General features: G+C 33.4%; 3 protein-coding genes across 4 annotated transcripts; all 3 read left to right on the forward strand.

Annotated features, from left to right (window-relative positions):
- Positions 1–15,833: 15,833 nt before the first annotated feature.
- On the forward strand, positions 15,834–16,522 carry LOC106408258 (putative defensin-like protein 83). The gene is made up of 2 exons (XM_013849062.3): positions 15,834–16,043; positions 16,252–16,522. Exons 1-2 carry the CDS (start codon positions 15,965–15,967, stop codon positions 16,449–16,451), a joined length of 279 nt encoding a protein of 92 aa, XP_013704516.2. The 5' UTR covers positions 15,834–15,964; the 3' UTR covers positions 16,452–16,522.
- Positions 16,523–16,660: 138 nt separating this feature from the next.
- Positions 16,661–17,884, forward strand: LOC125589787 (1,4-dihydroxy-2-naphthoyl-CoA thioesterase 2-like). Its single transcript, XM_048762213.1, has 2 exons — positions 16,661–17,100; positions 17,609–17,884. Exons 1-2 carry the CDS (start codon positions 16,786–16,788, stop codon positions 17,756–17,758), a joined length of 465 nt encoding a protein of 154 aa, XP_048618170.1. The 5' UTR covers positions 16,661–16,785; the 3' UTR covers positions 17,759–17,884.
- A 157-nt stretch (positions 17,885–18,041) lies between these two features.
- Positions 18,042–21,885, forward strand: LOC106348887 (5'-nucleotidase domain-containing protein 4-like). 2 transcript variants are annotated; one of them, XM_013788712.3, is made up of 17 exons: positions 18,043–18,472; positions 18,779–18,873; positions 19,010–19,129; positions 19,213–19,302; positions 19,407–19,522; positions 19,611–19,710; positions 19,784–19,855; positions 19,933–19,980; positions 20,063–20,140; positions 20,219–20,338; positions 20,455–20,560; positions 20,638–20,801; positions 20,890–21,024; positions 21,162–21,292; positions 21,393–21,455; positions 21,542–21,620; positions 21,718–21,885. In XM_013788712.3, exons 1-17 carry the CDS (start codon positions 18,175–18,177, stop codon positions 21,763–21,765), a joined length of 1,863 nt encoding a protein of 620 aa, XP_013644166.2. In that variant the 5' UTR covers positions 18,043–18,174; the 3' UTR covers positions 21,766–21,885. The 2 variants fall into 2 exon arrangements, with proteins under 2 accessions (XP_048618167.1, XP_013644166.2); XM_048762210.1 differs by having other exon boundaries at positions 18,042–18,472; positions 21,542–21,885.
- The last annotated feature ends 169 nt before the right edge of the window (positions 21,886–22,054 follow it).

Below are 22,054 nucleotides of genomic sequence, written 5' to 3' on the forward strand. Positions count from 1 at the left end.
TTAGCAATTTATGATTTTAATGGGACTATATATTTACATGAGAGTTTTAAAAATATTATTATCTTATTATTTTATCGATATTTTACATTGGCCCAAGTTGGGACCGACGAAATTTATTAATTTATAGAGATTATTAATTTATCGAGTATTAATTTATAGAGGTTCTACTGTAAAATATGATGATTGCATATGTTTAAAACACAATAAATTCCACCACAATTCACAACTTTTAGGTTTTCAATAACGATGACAAAGACACAAATGCAAAATCAGGTTAAGTTCTTAAAATTCATGTGTTTGATGGTCATATAGCCAAACAATAATATTTAATATCAACAGAATAACACGAAGTTATGATTAAACTTAGAGGAATAATTAACTGCACACTAATATTTATATGTCATACTGTACTAAAAAGATAATTTTCAAATAATAAAATACATCTATTGTTAAAAATTAATTTATATTAATGAACAACCTCTAAAATAAAAAGGTTAAGACATTCTAAATAAAATAAAGAAACATAGCAAAATGATAAAATAAAAGCAATATAACAAAATATATTTTCATAATTATAATTCATGTTATGTTATATATTATTAATTTTTTAAACTTAATTCAATATTGCAATATCAAACATATTCAAAATGGTTTCAGTCTTAAAACCGGCATTCCACAATTGATTTCAAATTGATGACATAAACTTAGCATGATATTTTTTTTTTTTGGCGACACTTAGCATGATATTTATAAGTGTGTTATTGGAAAGAAGAAATTTCATATACATTTATTTATAACAATTTTGATTTTTTATTCAAACCTGTATACAAACAAAATAATTCCAAAATAACTATATTACAGGCTACTATTATAATTCAAAATGAGTTTAAAAATCAAATAATTCTACAATATCTGACACTACAAGAAAACATATTTTTTACTAGGGCAGTATTCGTTGTAAACTCGTCGTAAACGGGGTGTTACGCCGAATTAACGTCGAAAGACGTTTCGTTGTTAAACGTACGTCGTAACGGAGGTTTCGTCGTAAACGACTCGTTACGTTTACGACGAAATATATTCCTCGTAAAGCGGAGGGAAAGGATTCGTCGTAAACGACACGTAAGCTTTCGTCGTAAAGCACATGTAATTGTTTCGATGTAAAGCACACGTAAATACTTTCGTTGTAAATCACTCGTAAACTTTTCGATGTAAAACCCTCGTAAATATTTCGATGTTAATCACTCGTAATCATTCGATGTAAACTCCATGTAATGTTTACGAGGAGTTTACATCGTTTCTTATTATATTATTATTAATTAGTATATAATAAATTTTAATTTATATTTAATATTCAGAATTTAAAATAATTTAAATTTTAAAACGAAATATGAAATTGAAAAACATATTTTAAAAAGTCATACAATAATATTTAAATTCATATTACAAACAGAAAAATAAAAAAAACTACATATTCTCGAAGTAGTTGGTGGGGTTGCTCGGCTGTTGACGGGTTGGATCGGACTCTTGGGGATCTCGTGGTGGCATTCCAAGAGCGGCTCGTCTCTCACTCAACATTCTCTGCATAACCGGGTTTCCCACGGCCATCACGTCTAGCAGATCCTCAAGAGAGTCTAAACGAACCTGCTGGCTATCCATTCGAGCCTTCATCTGAGCAGTCTCTTCATCCCGTCTCGAAGTGTATGACGAAGTTGCCCTTGCAACTTCGTTAACAGAGCCTATACCGACTATCCGTCCCTTCTTTTTAGGAGCCACCTATAAAATCAAAACATATATTAATATAGTTAATTATGTTAAAATATTTAAAATAATGTAAACAAAAATTTTAAGTTGTACCTCTTCGAAGATTCTGTCGACCTCTTCGGTGGACAATGTGACTGGTAATCCATCGGGAGACTCCTGGGTTAGTTGCGTCTCCCGTTCTTCAATCCGACCAGCCACTGTTTGGAAGAGTTTCTCAGATGCAGGATCCACAAAAACTCTGTCGGATGTGGCGTGAGTCATCTTGAATAGGTCAGACAGAGAAGGTAAGACTCCCGTCTTCTCGAACTACAAAAAAAAAATTAAATTAAATATTATAAATTATATTAATTGAATATTTTAAAATATATATTTAAAACAAAACTTACAGCTTCTAGACGGACTCCTGCATGAGGTTTTTGTCCGGTTCTGTGAAGCATGGGCAAATGACCATCTTTATCCTTCGTCCTTCGAGAAGCCGAGCACGAATTGGCCTTTTTGATCGAAGAGGGGTGCTCCCAATAGGCGATGAGGCCATCCCACACATCCGTCGTGAGCTCAGTGGGCTTTCCCTCATACCCGTAGATCTCCCACTTGTCCTTCCAATCAGAGACTGTGTTGCAGAGGCGTATCTTTGCCTTTGCAACGAATTCCGCCTTCACCCTCTCGGTGATTCCCAAAGACCAATGCCACTTTTGCTGAAACATAAAAATTTTGAAAAAATTACAATTAATAATAAATATTAAAAATATATAAATATTTAAAAGTGAAAATTTAATTAAATTTAAAAATCTTACCGCAAAACATCTAAACCACGTGATCTTAACGTGATTTGGTGTCTTGCTTCAGTTCGGGTATGCCCCGTCGTATTAACCCTTAATCGTCGCCGAAACGCTCCGGCTAATACGGTTGTTAGCCCCAAACCTGAAAAAAAAAATTTAACCGTTAGAAAATAAAAATTAATTAAATTTTAATGTAATAAAATTAATAACTTACCAATAAGTTCCTCGGGGTCTATCGGGGTCTAGAACATCCAAACCCTCCCGTCCAGGCTTGGCAAGCAAATCCTCCACCGTATATCTCGCGAAGGGAGCATATGAAGGCACACGCAAATCCGTATGAACTGCACCTTCTGGGACAGGCTGAGGTGCAGCCGCTGGAGGAGGAGGTGGAGGCATCTGCGGTGGAAGAGGAGGACTCGAAAAAACTCTCTGAGAAGTCTGAGAGTCTGGAACTGCATCGGAAGACGATGGACCGGAAGAAGATGTACCGGAACCATCGCCAAACAACTGGGCATAAGTAGGTGCTGCTGGTTTCCTTCTAGGAGCCATCTAAAAAAAATTTAAATAAATTTAATCAATTATGACGACATAATTAAAAAATTATTCCGTTACCTAACTAATCACCTAAACTATAGTATTCCGTCATCTAACTAATCACCTAAACTAATTATCTAACTAATCACCTAAACTAACTTTAAAAAAAAAAAAAAAAAAGGAGGAAAGAGAGTGTACCTTAGAGGGAGAGGAGAGGAGTTAGGGAGGAATGAACGAGGAAGCCTCGTCTCGGCGTCTCAATATATAGAAAAGGATTCGTCGTAAACGCGACGTAATATTACGACGAAGTTACCAGGCCCGCGTTTTTTCATTTACGACGAAGTTACCAGGCCCGCGTTTTTCGGTTTACGACGAAATTACGTCGAAACGTCGGTTTACGACGAATTTACCAGGCCCTTGTTTACGACGAAGTTACCAGGCCCGCTTTTTTCCATTTACGACGAAGTTACCAGGCCCGCATTTTTCGATTTACGACGAAATTACGTCGAAACGTCGGTTTACGACGAATATACCAGGCCCTTGTTTACGACGAAGTTACCAGGCCCGCATTTTTCCATTTACGACGAAATTACGTGGAATAGATACATTTACGACGATTTTACAACGGTTAACCCTAAACACCGAGAATGAAATCCCTAAACCACAAAGTCACATATCATCTAACATCATATCTCTTCTCTACTACTTTGTGCTCTTTCTCCAACTTAAACTCTAAAACCCTAAAACTCCAAATAATTTTTTAAAAACTAAAGAAATACATATTATATAAACACAACATTTGTTACACATACATTAGGATGGTAAAAAAACAATATTTCTTTAAACATACGTTACAATAGAGAAATACAACATTTGTTACATATATTACATCACTCTAAATCGTTTTCGTTCTCATCAATATTACATCACTCTAAATCGTTTTCGTTCTCATCATTATCATTACAATCATCATCGTCGCTTCTCTCGAACTCTTCTTCACGTGCTTCATCTGTCGCATCTTCGGGAATATCTTCATATTGAAAGTTTTGCGGGTCGATCAAAGGATTTCATCAGTTGGTTGTTCTAGTACCTCAACTTCATTGATAGCGTCTTCTTCTTGCAAGGAGAGTTCTTCTCCAGCGACAATGCGTCCACGAGGTGTAATTTTGATAGCAGCTAACCAGTTTATCCCGGAAGTTCGAAGCCGAGGATAAGGAAGGAAGCTAACTTGCTCGGCTTGTGAAGCTAAAATGAAAGGCTCAAATTTGTTGTATCTTCTCCCAAAATTGACATCCACAACACCAAATTTGTTATACCGAATCCCTCGGTTCACAACAGGATCGAACCATTCACATTTGAAGAGGACGCATTTTAGCTTCAATAACCCCGGAAATTCCACTTCAATAATCTCCTGCAAGATCCCGTAAAAGTCCGTTTCACCTTTCACACATATTCCGTAGTTACTCGTTGCCCGATGTCTCCCATACTCGTATGTGTGAAAGGTAAATCCTCGTGTGAAATACATAGGTGATGTGGTGACCTTTGCAACTGGACCTTGAACCAATTCGTGAAACCATACGGGATAATAAGGATCGTCATAATCAACCTGCAAAAAGCAGTTATTCTTAATTAATATTGAAGTATCAAAACACTTACTTAATTAATCAATGTATGAGATATATTACGTACCTGTGATTTTAACCACTTGACAAAGTGCTTATCTTTACGTGTGTCCACATCAGTTGCAGATATTCCTGGTATTGCTTCTTCAACTTGAGATACAAACATGCTGCAAATTAAACAAATAATCAAGTCATACATAATTAACTTCAATTCATATAATTAACATTCACAAAAATATTTACCTTTCAAAGTAACGGGTCACTGCATCCTCGCAGTTGAGCAGAATATAAGTGTGGGCACTATGTTTATCCTCTTCACATGACCACCATACTTCTTTCGTTTTACCACCAAACCGTGCAATTTCGCAGAAAATGTCAGGAACACCATCAATTGGATATGATGTCGGTACTCCACCATCATCATATCTTCTAGGAACTCTTTTTCTCGTACGAACAGTTGGAGCAAAGTAGTATGATGTGAAGTTAGATGTTTCGGCTGTCAAACTCCCCGCAACTATTGAACCTTCCACCTTTGCAAGATTTCTTGCTTTCCCCTTCAAATGTTTCATCTGTCGCTCATACGGATACATCCATCCGTTGTGAACAGGTCCACGAAGCAATGCTTCATACGGTAGGTGGACAACTAGATGCTCCATGACGTCAAAAAATGAAGGAGGAAATATCTTCTCCAGGTTGCACAATATGATCGGAATGTTATGATGAAGTTGTTCGATGACTTCTTCCTTGAACGTACGTGTGCTAAGATCTCTGAAAAAAGCGCCGATGGCTGTATATTGCAAAAGTAATCAAATTAATAACATTTCATAACATATGTATATATATTATAAAATTATAATTACCTGCAAGTGCTTCATGGACATTTGCTGGAAGGAGCTCGGCAAAAGCAAATGGAAGTAGTCGTTGCATAAACACATGACAATCATGACTCTTCATTCCGGAGAACTTTTGACCTCGTTCAACACATCTTGACAGATTTGAAACATAACCATCAGGAAACTTAACTTCTGATGCAACCCAGTCAAACAAGGTTGTTTTGGCTTCTGATGACAACCGGAAGATGGGAACAGGAACGTTTCCATTGCTCTTGATATGTAACTCACTTCTTGAGCAAATATCAGGTAAGTCCATCCTTGACTTTTTGTTATCTTTTGTCTTCCCAGGGACGTTAAGTAATGTATTCATGATGTTCTCAAAAAAGTTCTTCTCAATATGCATGACATCCAGATTGTGGCGTAAGAGAAGATCCTTCCAATAGGGTAGCTCCCAAAATATACTCTTCTTATGCCAATTGTGAGACACACCATACCCATCAGGCATATTTCCAGGAACATGCCAATTTCCTCCAACTTTAACTGTTTCCTGAGCTCCGTAATAATCAATGTCTGCTTCGATCTGCTGGCCGGTGAGATATGGAGGAGGACCGTCTCTGACAATTTTTTTGTGCCGAAACAATGTCTTATTTCTTCTGTACGGATGGGCAAGTGGAAGAAAGCGACGATGACAATCAAACCAACAACTCTTCCTACCATTCTTCAGTTGAAAAGCATCCGTCGATCCAAGACAATATGGACAAGATAATCTTCCATGTGTTGTCCAGCCAGACAACATCCCATAAGCAGGGAAATCACTTATCGTCCACAGCAGAACTGCTCGCATCGTAAAATTGTTTTTCAAGGAACAATCGTACGTCCTCACCCCTTCTGACCACAATTGCTTTAGCTCTTCTATCAACGGTTGAAGAAAAACATCAAGAGACCGTTTTGGATGCTTCGGCCCAGGGATTAATATGGTCAAAAATAGAAATTCTTGTTCCATGCACATATCCGGCGGTAAATTGTACGGCGTAAGAATGACTGGCCACAAAGAATATTGTCTACCAGACATTTCAAATGGACTAAATCCATCGGTGCATAACCCAAGATAGACATTCCGAATATTTGTAGCAAAATCTGCGTGTACCTTGTTGAAATGTTTCCACGCTCTTGCGTCTGATGGATGTGCAACCTCACCATCTCTCTGGACATGTTCCGCATGCCACCTCATCGACGCAGCAGTCCTCTCAGATTGATATAATCTTTTCAATCTGTCTGTAATTGGTAGGTACCACATCCTTTGGTACGGTACCCTATTCCTCCCACGTCCTTGCGGTTTGAATCGTGGTTTTTTGCAGAATCGACACTCTTCTAACTTGTCATCTTCTTTCCAGTAGATCATGCAGTTGTCGATGCAAACATCAATCATCTCCGAAACTTGTCATCTTCTTTCCAGTAGATCATGCAGTTGTCGATGCAAACATCAATCATCTCCGAAGGCAACCCAAGACTATAAACCAATTTCTGAATCTCATAATAAGATTCAGCAGACACGTTGTCTTCTGGCAAATACTCTTTAAACAACTCCGCCCATGCATCCATGCAATTCTCAGGTAAATTATGATCCGTTTTAATATTCATCATCCTAGCTACTAGAGACAATTTAGAGAGACCTTCTCTACAACCAGTGTAGATTGGTTGATTTGCAGCATCTAGCATTTCATAAAACCTTTTTGCATCCAAATTAGGTTCTTCTACATTTCCAGTTCCATCAGCTATTGTTGTAGTTGTTTCTAAAAATGCATCACTAATCATATCTTGAACCCTATCATGATCTACCATCTGCTCATGATCTTGATGATAATTATATTCATTATGCAAATGATTCGGTTCTTCACTATGATGACCATCCTCAAAATTATTATTACTACTACTAGCTTCATTTCCCCCATAACCCTCTCCATGTTGATACCAAATGTAGTACTGTGGTGTAAATCCTCTGTTTACTAAATGCTTCCATACAGTTTCACTACGTACAAATTTTGAATTCTTGCATTTACGACAGGGGCAGAACATCTTATCGCTTTCCTGTGTGATCGCTGTACAGCCCGCCTGGTGCATGAATGTCTCTAGCCCGCTCAGAAATGCGTTCGTCACCCTCCCGTCGGAATCTTTGTGCAAATACATCCAACTCCGTAACTCGTAAATACTACCGCCACCGACCATTTTCTTTCTTAGATTTTTTTTTCAAATCTTTTTTTTTTGATTTTTTTCGGATTTTTTTTTTCCGTTTGTGTGTTGTGAGGAAGAGAGTTGTGGGAAATGACATATATATAGAGAAATTTTCGAGTTGGGTAGTTGAAATATAACTACGAATTTACAAGGAATATTTTACATTTGAATTTACATCGTTTTAACATAATATTTACAACGATTTTACGACGAAATTAGGTAAGTTAAAGCACATTGAATACATGTTTTCACCTAAATATAACGGTAACATGTTTCATTGTAATGTCGATGTAATGATTACGACGTATTTCTCATTCCACGTAAATTCGTCGTAAACTTACATGGATTTTACGACGAAAACAATTCGTCGTAAATTTACATGGCGTTTACGACGAAAGTTGGATTCCTCGTAACTGCGTTGTAAACACCATGTAAATTTACGACGAAATATTTTTGTCGTAAATGTTCGTTGTTATGGGCACATTTTCTTGTAGTGTGATATTTATACAACATACATTTGTAAAAATTTAAAAGCACTTATCCGCGCGTAGCGCGGAAAATGATCTAGTTGATTATAAAACTGAAATAACTGAACAATACATATCTTTATTAAATCATCGAATACTGGAAAAATATGATTAATTTGTATTTCCTTAACAATTTTTATCATTAATATGAAATCACATAGTCTTTTGCCTTCTTCACATCAATCTTTTTTTCTGCTCATTACACACAATAACAAAAACCACAAAGATATAAATAAATGTTAGAAAAAATCTATATACTGAATAAATATAAAAATAACTATATACAATTTAGGATTATTGCCAAAACTTACTCGGTCCACATTCCGCAGCACATCTAGGCCAACATCCGAGTCTATCATGTATTGGACCCGTTACACAAATGTTATAACAAATCTTGAAACAATCTCCCCAACGTCTATTGATGACTTCTGACTCAACTAAAAGATTTCTGAATATCAACACCATCACCATAAATACAACTATTCTTTTCATCTCCATTGTTTTTAGAATACAAAGATTTGTTTTCTCAAAAAGAGAAGTGAACAAATATATATTTATAATGAACGTAACATTTAGTCATACGTTACATCCGAATCTATTTGGTCAATGGTTTTAATGGTCATAATCTTTAGTCAAACCTTTTTTTGTCATCAATACACATGGTCAATAGACTATGCAATCCATCTTTAATCAAATCTTATATTATACTATAAAATATTATTAATAATTAATTAAAACACTAGAACTTTATTAAGATAATTATATAAACAACATTATGCAATTAGATATGTTTCCAAAAACTCAATAATTAAATTTTAGTCTAAATAATATAAAACATTGAATCTTACTTCTTAATAAAATTTTAATAATTTTCTTTCAAATTATTTTAAAAATCTCTCTTATTAAAATATAAGCATTTTAATGAATCTAACATTTAGTCATATGTCATATTATATAACCTCTTTTATTAAAACAGAAACATTATTATTAAAACAGAAAAAAAATAATGGATCTAACATTAGTAATATGTTATATTATATAAAATGGCACTGATAATTAATTAAAATAGTTGATCCACTAAGATAATTAAGGAAACAAAATTATAGTACTAGATATGTTTCCAAACGACTCAATAATTAAATTTGAGTCTAGACAATATAAAACCTCATTTTATCTTTATTATTATATAAAACCTAATAAAGTTAAACACACATAATTTTAATTTGCTTACACTTAAACAAAGTTATGGTTGGTTGGAGCGGTAAAAGTTGTATTAGCTTTATTTTATCTACATTTATTTCTAAATTATCAAACATGTTTCTATATTAGTTTTTAAATTACAGCTCGAAAATAATCAAATCTATAAAAATCTCATTTCTAAAAAAATTTAAATAGTTTTTCTATCATTTAAATCTGTACTATTAAAGTAGGATCCTATTGTTATTTTAACCTTAACATGTAATTTTTTTTACTAACATTGCATGTTTTATTAAAGGCAATTAAGTAATATTAATAACATATATATATTGGATCATTTTTTTCGGATCCAGCTCACTGTCCATTTCAGATCCCTCTTAGGCCATTTGGCCGGTTAAGAAATCATATCCAATTCTCATTTTTTTTTCCTTTGGGCTTTTAAGTCCAAGTTCAAATAATTTGTTTCCAACCATTCTTAATTTTTTTCCTTTTCTTAATATAATTTAAACATTCATAAAAATTGAATTTTTTCATTGAAAAGTATAAATCTTTTTTAAAAGTATATAATTTTTTATTAAAAATATTAACCACATACTAAAATCAATTTATCAGAGTTATACTAACTTAATTCATTAAAGAAATAAATTTTAATTTTTTAAACATAAATAGTCATTTAAAATGAAACACGATAAAGAAAGATAAAAAAATTAAGCCTTTTATAAAATAAAACACAAATATATGAAATATTACATTTACTAAATATTTGTCAATTGAGAAAAAAGAAACTAAACTCGCGCTTTGAAAGCGCGGATCAAAATCTAGTTTTTATTAAAAACGTTTTAAGAAGTTATATTTTTATTAAAAACGTTTTTCAAAGTTTTACTTAAATTTTTTACATACGCTGTGAAAACTTTAAAATTAAAAAAAAAGTTTATTTTTTTTAATTAAAATTTTTAATAAAATGGAAAAAAAAAACGTTTTTGAAAAAAAGTTTAATAAAAAGAAGGAAGTTAGAATATGACAAATATTTATAGAATATTTTCTTAACTGAAACTTCCATATATAACCTAATATAATCAAATGATAACTGAACCAACCAAATATCAGTACAAAAAATAACATATCTGATTAAAAAAACAAGATAATGTTAGTTAAAATAATGACATAAATCAATTACTATGATTTAATTACTTTGTAAATATTATTACACGTACATGAGCATCAGAAAATAACATAGTATTTTATATTTTGAAGGAAACAATAAAATGTTGCATTGTTCCGACTAAGGGTGGGCACCGATATTCGTTTGGGTTTCGGTACGGGTGTATTCAGGGTCTAACTGGTGACCATTAAAGAAACATTAGGAATGAGTAGGAAAAAAATGCAGAGGAATAAAATTATAGGAATGGAAAGGAAAATTATTCTTCATCAATTTTAGGGAGGAACAAATTTGTTCTATATTCCTCTAAAATAAAAGGAATGAGAAGGAATGAAAAAGAAAAATCATTCCTTATAAATGGTAAAATAGAAAAGGAATAACAAAAAATACATTATTCCTTTTCATTCTTCGGTCACCAGTTAGATCCTCAGTTTTGGATTTTCGGGAATAAAGATTGAAGTTTCGTTCGGATACTTATAAATTTCGGTTTAAATTCGGATATCCATTTAAATTATCTAAAAAAAAATTTACCTTAAAATCTTTAAAGTTCAAAAATAATAGTATTTAACATGTAAATTTGAAAAATGTATACTAAATAACTAAAATAAAACATAAAATTGGTTCGGTTTATATATTTGGGTGGAAAATCAGTAGGTATTTAAGGTATTCTAGTGTTTTGAGTATTTTTGGATATTTTCAGATATTTACTTTTAACTATTTTTCAAAATATTTAGACAATTCCGAACATTTTTGAGTATTTTAAATATTTTTTATATTAAATTTTAAAATTGTCAATATATATAAGAATATCAATATTTTTCGTCAGTTCTGTATTTTAATTTTGAAATTCGAATTCTTTTATTTAATGATATTTTTTTTATTAAAAGCAATTTACATGTGAAATTAAATGAAAACAAATCGGAAAAATAGCCATTAATTGTCCTATTTGAGCCGAAGCTCTCAATCGAATATTTGTATTTTGACATAAAAGTTAAAATCTTTATTAGTTTATTTTATTGAATAAGATATCAATCATGATAGTGTTAATACAAAAAGAAAAATAGCAATCGTGATAAACCAAAAAAAAAGGTAGAATTATGAAAGAGGGGGTTTAGAGGATTTTGGTTTACAGCAACACGTTAATCCTTTACAGTAGCTTCCAGGAAACCCTAAGTTAGCGCAGAGTGTTTTGCAGTCTGGTACAGCTACAGGTGAACATACACCCGGGCACTTTGGATCATATATCTCTGCTCTAGCTTCTGATCCTGTAAATAAAATGCATGTTTTATAACCAAAAAAAATCATGAGCCATTCATAACTTTAATTCCTGATAATCATAAGCATTAATCTTATTTTACGTTTCATCAAAAAAAAAAATCTTATTTTCGTAGACTGACCTGTTGTAAATAGCATAACAATGATAGAAACCGCCATGATAACGTATGGAGATCTCCGACTATTCATTACTTGTGTTTTTAAAATTCTTTCTATGATATGGGTAAGATCTCTTGTGAATCGTTTTTTACTTGGGTGTTTTTTGAAGTAGTTCTAGTGTTTTGAACCTCCTAATATAGTCATATTTTGATATATGAGTCGTCATTATCTCCAATAAATGAGTCAAATTTTGTTAAATGAGTCAAATTCTGCTAAATGACTTCGAATACGGTAACTTTGACTATTTCTTACCATGCATGAATCGGATGCACCTCATTTTTGTCATGTAACGTATTATCAAGGCAAGAGTATCAATCATAACTCATATGATTTATTCAATCACAATAATCACTCCCTCATATATTCTCCTTATTGGTGTATGCATGATCTTCTCATTTATTATTTGATTCATACAGCGCTGTGTAACTCTCAATATATTAATTTGATTCAGCCCTATGTTTTGATCGAGTATTTGTTTTTATATATAAAAGTTGAAATACTTCATAGAGTTTATTTTATTATATAAGATAGCAATCTGATTAACAAAAAAAATACAATTATGGATGAGGGCTAGCTAGCTACTTGAGGGGTTAGAGAATTTTGGTTTGCAGCAACACGTTAATCCTTTACAGTAGCCTGCATGAAACCCTAAGCCAGTGCACAGTGTTTTGCAGTCTGGTACAATTCCAGGTGAACATACACCCGGACACTTGGGATCGTATATCTCTGATCTTTCTTCTGATCCTGTATTATTATATTATTATATTATGTTTATAACCCAAAAACAAGCACATAGTAAAACCATAAACCAAAGCTATTAATATAGTTTAATTTTATACTGTACTTTAGAATTATATTTAAATAATAACATGACAAGAACGGTCTTGTTGTTTCATGTGTGTGTGGAGAGAGAAGGAACATTCGTAATATTTTTCCAAAATTCATCTTTAATTGTGAATAAAGGTAGGTCGGTTCCTGATAATTATAAGCACTAATCTTATTTTACGCAGTTGACTGACCTGTGATCAAAAAAATAACAATGATAGAAACCACAATGATAGCGTATCGAATTCTCCGACTATCCATTACTTATGTTTTTTTAAAGCTCCTTGTTATGGTAAGGTCCCTCGCGAATCGATTTTATCTGGAGTAGTATTAGAGATTTGAAGCTCCTTATATAGTCAAATTTTGATAACGAAGTCCTGTTAATTCGCAGGAAGTTAGATTAACTGTAAAGTAGATGCATTTGCTGAAAACATTAATTAGTATATGATTTTTCCTTTTGGCTATAAACAAATTAGTATACACTATAACTGACTATTTTTAAAATCTAACGCTGTCCTATGCTCCCTTGCCTTTTGTCATCTAGCTTGTCTCCGAGCCTTTTAGCTTTTAAGTTAGAGCACCTCCATTAGTAGGTCTGGGCATTCGGGGTCCCAATCGGGTTTCGGTTTTATCCAATCGGGTCTTGGTTTTTCGGGTTTATCAAAATCAGCCCCATTCGGATTATATAAAAATTCGGTTCGGGATCGGTTCGGGTTTTATCGGGTTCGGATCGGGGTTAGTAAATCTTCAAAGAACCGGTACAACCTGATGTACTTTCGGGTTTTGGGTTCCAACCGGTTCTTCGGTTTTAAAGTACTTGATTTATACCTATTTTGTAACCAAAACATAAGTAAAATCGGTTCTTCTGGTTTAAAGTACTTGATTTGTACCTATTTTGTAACCAAAACATAAGTAAAATCGATTCAGAAATAAGAAAAAAACATCAAACATGATCATTCAAAGTCAAACGAAAGGTATACGTTGTTATTGATAGAAAGAAAACCAATAAATGAAATCATAAAACGAAAAATTAAGTTATCATGAAATGAAAAAATTATTCAATGAAAATAAAACCAAAATCTAAAAATTTCAAGCCTCAACCGCCACTTTCAACCATCAACCTTCATGTAGTAGATAGTTATTGTAGATGTTTAATAATATCTTAGTGTATTTTGGCTACATATCAGGAATTGAGATCATGTTTGGTACAAGTTATTTTTTGGCATTTTGAATGTTTCGGGTTCTATCGGATATCCATTTAATTTCGGGTTCGGTTCGGATAATACCCATAACCCGAAATACCATAAAACAAAATCCATTCGGTATTTATGTCGGGTTCAGATCGGTTCGGATTCATTTTCATCGGATCGGGTTCGGTTCGGATTTCGGATTCGGTTTATTTTGCCAGCCCTATCCATTAGTGTACCTCCATTAGTGTGCTTTTGAGAATATCTCAACAATTAACAAAAATAGAAAAGAAAAGAAAATAAGAAAGAAAAAAGTTAAAAGTTCTCTACAAAGGCACTTTTACATACGGTTCTCATATTTATTTGACGGGTGGATGGTTGTAAGTGGTTTAAATTATTTGAAAGCATTGAATTTTAATTGTACAATTTTGCTTAATTAAAGTATTATTGAAAATAGAGTGTAGTTGGAGTATTTCTTATTTCAAAATTCATCAGCCAATTTAAAGTCACATGGTCTCAATTTGTTCATGTTAGATCATTAACGCTAAGATTTCAAAGATACAATAAAATAATTAAAAAGAAGACAATTGATTTTAAGATAATATTTTAGTTAATATAAAAACTAAAAACTGGCTTATATTTTGATATTATCTATTTAGATTTATTTTCATATTTTAAAAAAATAAATATATAAATAAATATTTGTAATTTGCTTTTTAAACAAGAAAATAATTTGGTTTAACTAATTTATAATTTTATTTTATCTAAGTTTAGTTACTACCATTTAAATTTCATTTTCTGAGAATAATTTTTATTTGATTTTATATAGGATCATATATAAATTAGATAAAAATTATTTAGTATAAAAAAATAATTTAATATCAACCTTTTGACCAAGATCACTGTCCAAATAAAACATTTAAAATTACTTATGGAAACATATATGTTACTTATTAATAATCACAAATATGACAGATCCATTAAATGTATAATATATATGCCCAAATATAAATTTATAGAATTTACATACCATAAATCAGAGAAAAATGAAAATGAGGTTATATATCTATCATATGTCAAATTTTAAGTTATTATTAAAAATATTGAAAATCAATAATATTTTCTATCAAACAGTAAAAATTGCTAAATATGCATATAAATCAATATAATACATATTTAAAAGCACCTTTGTAAATTTTTTAAAGATGTTATATATTGAGTAACAATTTTCTAAATATGCATATAAGTCAAGTTTAAGAAGATTATTTACATATTTTAAAAGAAATTCTTAAATATACATACAAATTACATGCAAAAATTTATTTACATAGATATGAAGGCATTTCTGAATTCAGAAAAATAACAATTATAATTTAGGAAGATAGCGTCCACGAAGGTCTTCCTAAGTTTCCTTAAGAAAAATTATTTTCTAAAAAATATGTTGAAAAACAAAAAAGATTTGAAAACTTTTTTTGAAAAAAATCGAAAAAAATATTTTTTGTTTTATTTTTCACATTTTAAATATTTCTTTATTTTATATATTAATAAAATAATTAATTAAAATTATAAAAGAGGACATAAATATCATTTTAAAGAAAAAACATTTAATAAAATTTATTTGGTCACTTTGACATTTAGAGGCTATTTAGAGAATAAATGTGACAAAAAAAAAAGATTTTTGTGACAAAAAAAAAGCTAATTAGGAGATTTACCTAATATATATATGTATTCCAACTTTTCATGTTCATACCTTCATATGATACAAGAACTTCTAAGCTTGATTTCGATCTTTATTTTCATTAGTTTAATTTCCAGTGAGATTGAAATTCGTATATTCTAACAACGAGTTGCAGCATCTTTTAGCAACATCAATAATGTCAACCACTAAATTTTCATCTCTTATATTTTCTTTGGTGATGGTAACTGCCCTCTTTCTTATGCCTATAATTTCAGGTAATCATTTATTTATTTACAATTAGATCATTTCAAGCACAATATATAACTCGTTGGAAAACTGAAGCTAGGATTTTGTTACAATTAAATTATTTGAAATGAAAAACAAATATGTTTAGATGTTTTAGTTTCAACAAAGATGTAAAAAGAAAATTGATTATACAATAGCTAAAATCATGTAAATGTGTGATGGTTATGAACAAAACAGGGCAAATGGTGCCATGTCTACCCGGGGCATGTACAAACTCATCAGCATGCAATTCAGCTTGCAAATCTAAAGGATACAGAGGAGGGGTTTGTGTAAAGATGGATGTTGGCGCAAAGAGCGGTGCTTGTTGCTGCAAACGTAATTTTGAATCTCAAGATTCTTCCGTGTCTTATGATGCTAATGTCCTCATTCCTAACTAATTCATTATTTTATAGATATGTAATTTTTATTATATGAATAAAAAACATATAATCAAATATATATGCTTGAACATGGATTTTATATTCCCGTTGAACAAAGGGATCATGTTAGATGACATACATTACTTGAGATTCGAGATCCAAGCTCTATTGATACTTACAGCGCCATTTAAAAGATCTGCGGGTGGTCTTTTCGTACTAAAGGCCCAACAATAATCTTTGTCAAAAGCCCAATAAACCCTTATAAAAGACGATGAACAAACAAGCAAAACCAGAAAACGAAATCGAAAAAATTAAAACTTGGTGAATAGAATCGATCGTTAAAATCCTAAGAATGGATCCAAAATCGGCCGAGTTTACAGCGGATAATCCGCTTCACATCTTAGGATTCGTGTTCGAAGAGCTATCCGCCACCCGAGTCTCCGGCCGCCTCGCCGTAACTGACAAATGCTGCCAACCGTTCAAAGTCTTGCATGGCGGCGTATCCGCTCTGATCGCGGAAGGACTCGCCAGTTTAGGCGCCGGAATCGCATCTGGCTATAAACGTGTAGCCGGTGTACATCTGTCCATCCACCATATCCGACCTGCTGCCCTCGGTGAATCCGTCTTCGCCGAATCTTTTCCGGTCTCCGTCGGCAAAAATATACAGGTAATCTACATATATATATACGTATACTTGTTCGGTCGTATATAAAATATCATTGTTTAATTAGATGTGTTTTTTTGGTCAACGACATATAGATATGTTAGTCTAATTTAATAACAGAAACTTGGTCAAGGATATACACTATTAAATTTATACAAGTATAAAAAATAAATTCACGATTAAACATACGATATTTTTTTCCGGGTTTTGATTGGTAAAAAGGTGACAAGTTAGTAGTTATTCATCGACTCTATGTTTTTAATCAGTTGATTATTAAAATTTGAAATATGTTTTTGATGAAACAATGAAATGGAAAGAAAACTAGTTATGTTAATTTTTTGTGAGTCATTTCGTGTTATATAACGAAATGAAATGACTAGTGAGTTGTTCGTGGGACACTTTGATGTTTTGTTAACATGCATTTGACTAAACGTACGAAACTCTTTATTTTAAGATATTTTATTGGTTAAAAAAAAAGATATTTTATTCCAAATTTACGAATAAATGTTAGGTATGGGAGGTTCGGCTATGGAAAACCAAGGAAACGGAGAAGAGGAAAATGATATCAACATCCCGTGTTACTCTCTTGAGTGGTTTACCTGTACCGGACCACGCTAAAGATTCTTTGGACCAGCTCAAGAAGTTTGTATCCAAGTTGTAATTTTCATTTTGTATCTCTCTGACTCTCACAGCCTTGTTTGCTGGGAATAGAGAACGTTTTACTAGTTTGGTGGTTGTATTGTATTGTCCAAACGATTACATAAATTCCCCCCAAGTCTTTATTTAATCTTTGGTCTAATTTGCAGATCATTTCATTAAAAAAAATATATTAAGAGAATATCTTGTTAGAATGTCCAAATGGTACTAAGTATGATTATAAAATCAGACGTGATATGTTATATGATGATAGAGAGAATCTTTCAATCCATATCTATGTGGTTAAAACATCATGCCATTGTGTCAATCCCAACGTCGATGCCGTGTCGTTCTTTTCCTCGCACACTAGATCATGCCATAGAATGTAGTGGCATGCTTAGCCCCTTTACAGAGTAGTATAAAAAAGCGGCAAAAGTGAAAATGAATCTATGCGCCCATCAGGTGTTCGACAGAATGCTTCTGTGTGGAGATATGGCGACGAGGTTGAGGTTTGCTGTTTCTTCTTCTTCTCCGGTATTAATGGCGGAGTTACCTGACTTGAAGAAAAGAAACAAGAGGAGATCTGTGAGGATGATCAAATGCAGAGCTGACGGTGGACGCGTGACCGTCGGCGACGACGTGTTCTCGGTTACGACTTCTTCTAAGTATGAAGTGGACTATCTGGGTCAAAGCACCAAGGGAGATTTGAATCTCAAGCTTGACCCTCTCCACTCATTTGGTATACATCCTCCTTCCCATTGTTGCTAGTTTTCAAAACTGAACTGGAGTTTTAGAGAACTTTGGAATTTAATGTATTGGTGTCTGGTTAAGGAATTTGATACTTAGATGCTAAAGGTCGAACCTTGTTGTTGTTGTGGGTGTTGTTTTGTTTATTGAGGTGAATAAGAGCTAAAGCTCGAACCTTTTCGATGTGGGTGTCCCGTGGACTTGTCTCGATATAGGAGCAAATGCAAAAGCTTACATTTTATATTTCCTTTTTTTTTTCTTGATGTAGTGTCATTATAGCTTTGTATTATCCATGTAGGAAATGGGCAGGCTACGTTGGAGGGTCCAATTGAGGAGGTAGCGAGGACAGAGGCTCAAGCTGCTGAAAATTTGATTAGAGAGTTGGGTATCGAAGTTCGTTTTCTAATCCTTGTAATTTGTGTCTTACATATTCTCTGAATTTAGAGTTTGAGGATAGCTTTGTATGGTTTTTATAAGGACTTTGTGATGATCATTCACTGGTCTCACACATTCATGCCTGATATTGCAGGGTCCTTTCTCTGCGCAACACTCTCCTCGTGGTATATTTTGTAGTCGTACACTGAATCTACGGTCTATTAGTGTAATCGGATATGATATGGATTACACTTTGATGCATTACAATGTCATGGTGAGTTCTTCTTTTCCCATACTTAAGTAGGAAAGATGTATACAGAAGATACAGAAGTGACGCAAATTTATTGCCTTGTTCAGGCTTGGGAAGGAAGGGCTTATGACTATTGCATGGAAAATCTAAAGAGCATGGGTTTCCCTGTTGATGGACTTTCTTTTGATCCAGAACTGGTAATATGTTTATTCTTGTGATGGTTGAAGGGTTCCACATTGTAGTATCCTCCCTAAAGTTTTTTTGTAGTGCTAAGCCTAAAATACTTTGTCTCTTATTATAGGTTATAAGGGGTCTCATGATCGACAAAGAGAAAGGTAATTTAATCAAGGCTGATAGATTTGGATATGTGCAGAGAGCCATGCACGGTACAAACATGTTATCAAAAAAAGCTGTCAGGTATGATAAACTTTTCAACACCATTCAGTTGCGTAGTCTTTGTTCTTTAGGAAGTCTTATTCTCTTATTCGATTTATATGGGTGAAAGTGAGATCTACGGAAGAGAGTTAGTTGATCTTCGGAACCAGAGCCGTTGGGAGTTTCTCAACACATTCTTTTCTGTTTCAGAGGCTGTGGCTTATGCGCAGGTACGTTCATTTATTACGAGAACTAGTTGCTGAATATTGTTTGTTTATGTTGGGGACAATCAACCATTTTCAGATGGTTGATAGATTGGATGGTGGATTTATTTCAGCAGATCTTGGCACTCTTGATTACAAAGGACTGTACAAGGTTATTTGCTTCACAGGACCTAAATTTCATTGAATTGAAAGCTTTGCATATTATTTACCTGTAATCAATGTTTTCAGGCTGTTGCAAAGGCTCTCTTCAGAGCACATGTTGAAGGACAACTTAAGGTTTATAGTTTGTCCATTCTGCAATCAATCTCTTACAAATCAGGTTTCCCAGGTCACTAATTAATGATAATTATATTTGCAGAGTGAGATAATGTCGAAGCCGGAACTATTTGTGGAGCCAGACCCAGAATTACCTTTAGCTCTTTTGGATCAAAAGGAGGTAATGTTTCTGTCTTCCCAGAGAAAGTGTCTAATTATGATAGGTTCATTTGTTAATATCCGTACTGTTCGCTCACAGGCTGGTAAAAAGCTCTTGCTTATCACAAACTCAGATTATCACTACACAGACAAAATGATGAAGCATTCATTTAATAAATTTCTTCCCAATGACATGGACTGGCGAAATCTTTTTGACATGGTGAGCAAACGTAAATTCGTTTCTGCATTTTAACTGTAAAGCAGTCGTTTTAACAGAGAGTAGTTTTAAACTTATGTTTCATCGTCTAAGCAACTAAAAATCATGTATCCACATAGGTGATAGTTTCTGCGAGGAAACCAGAGTTCTTCCAGATGTCACACCCTTTGTACGAGGTTGTGACTGGAGAAGGTTTGATGCGTCCATGCTTTAAGGCTGAAACAGGTGATTTCTCATTGTTTGATAATACTTCTGTGGAGAAAGCTATTTTTTCCTTTTATCTCAATGTTTGTCTCGCACAGGAGGTTTATACTCAGGAGGAAGTGCTCAGATGGTAGAGAGTTCTCTCAATGTTCATGGAGATGAGATTTTGTACGTTGGTGACCACATCTACACTGATGTCAGCGTCTCCAAAGTCCATCTCAGGTGGCGAACTGCACTGATTTGCCGTGAACTGGAAGAAGAGGTTTGGATAAATTTTGTTCTGAACTATAATCAATAAATAACAGAACTTGGAGGGATTTGTCAGTTGGTTTGGTTTTGTTTCTTTGCAGTATATGGCTCTAATTTGTAGTCGTGGTCACCGAGAAGAGCTGATTGAGCTTATAAATCAAAAAGAAGTTGTTGGGGATCTCTTTAACCAGCTTCGACTTGCTCTTCAAAGACGAAGCAAAGGACGTCCTGCTCAGGTTTGCTCACTCCTTACAAGATCTAGAGTCCTGTTCTCTTCCTCTGTTGAACACAATGGCTAGTATGATCAGATAAGAGAAGATAGATTTGTGATGGATATTGCTCATAAAGGTGTTGGTTTCTCTTTTCTTTCTAGACACTCGCTGCTACCAACTTGGATGACCAAGAACTGACAGAAACCATGCAGAAGCTTCTCATTGTAATGCAAAGACTAGATGACAAGATTGGTCTAATGCTCGAATCAGACGGCGAGCTCTTCAACAAAAGGTTTGGAAAAAGTTAAAAAGACAAACTACTCTTTAGTTAAATGACTAGGGAATCACAGAAACGAATGTCTGACCCCCAATATTCTTGAGTTGTTTACCAGATGGGGCTTCCTTTCGCGTGCGGGGTTGTGGGACAAAAGCCACTTGATGAGACAAATCGAAAAGTATGGATACCTCTTCTCTGCATTGCTGAACAACTTGTAATCTCTCACATTTGAATCACGCTTACTTCCCTCAAAATTGGTTTCAGGTATGCTGATATATACACATCAAGAGTCTCCAACTTCCTCAACTACACACCCTTCATGTATTTCCGCTCACAAGAGCAGGCAAATAACTCAAAAACAGATTGTCAAGAGTACAGTACAAATCAAATTTGAGGCATATTTTAATTAAACTCATTCATGTTGTGTGTCTCCACTGCAGTCACTGGCTCATGATTCTCCCCTTCCTGATGTGGCTAAGGAAAACTAGCAGTTGTCTGTGCCCAAACTTGAGGAGGCAGATTTGTATGTGTTTATCTTTTTGTAATGAAAAACTGTCGATAGAAGTGTAATATTTTATGTATAAAATTTGTATTTCCTATTCTCTGAACTAAAGTTGATGCTGGTCACAAAAAAAAAAAAAAAAGTTGATGCTGGTCTTGGTTGGTATAAATATGCCATCGTTTTGATTTATCTTTTGTGTTTCTGCTTCACACTCTTGATTGTGCAAAACAGCAAAAGACTAATTGTATAAAACTTTTTGAATTCGTGGTTATTGG

The sequence above is a fragment of the Brassica napus genome, chromosome C7 (assembly GCF_020379485.1).
Source record: "Brassica napus cultivar Da-Ae chromosome C7, Da-Ae, whole genome shotgun sequence".
In the NCBI taxonomy this organism is placed as follows: Eukaryota; Viridiplantae; Streptophyta; class Magnoliopsida; order Brassicales; family Brassicaceae; genus Brassica; species Brassica napus.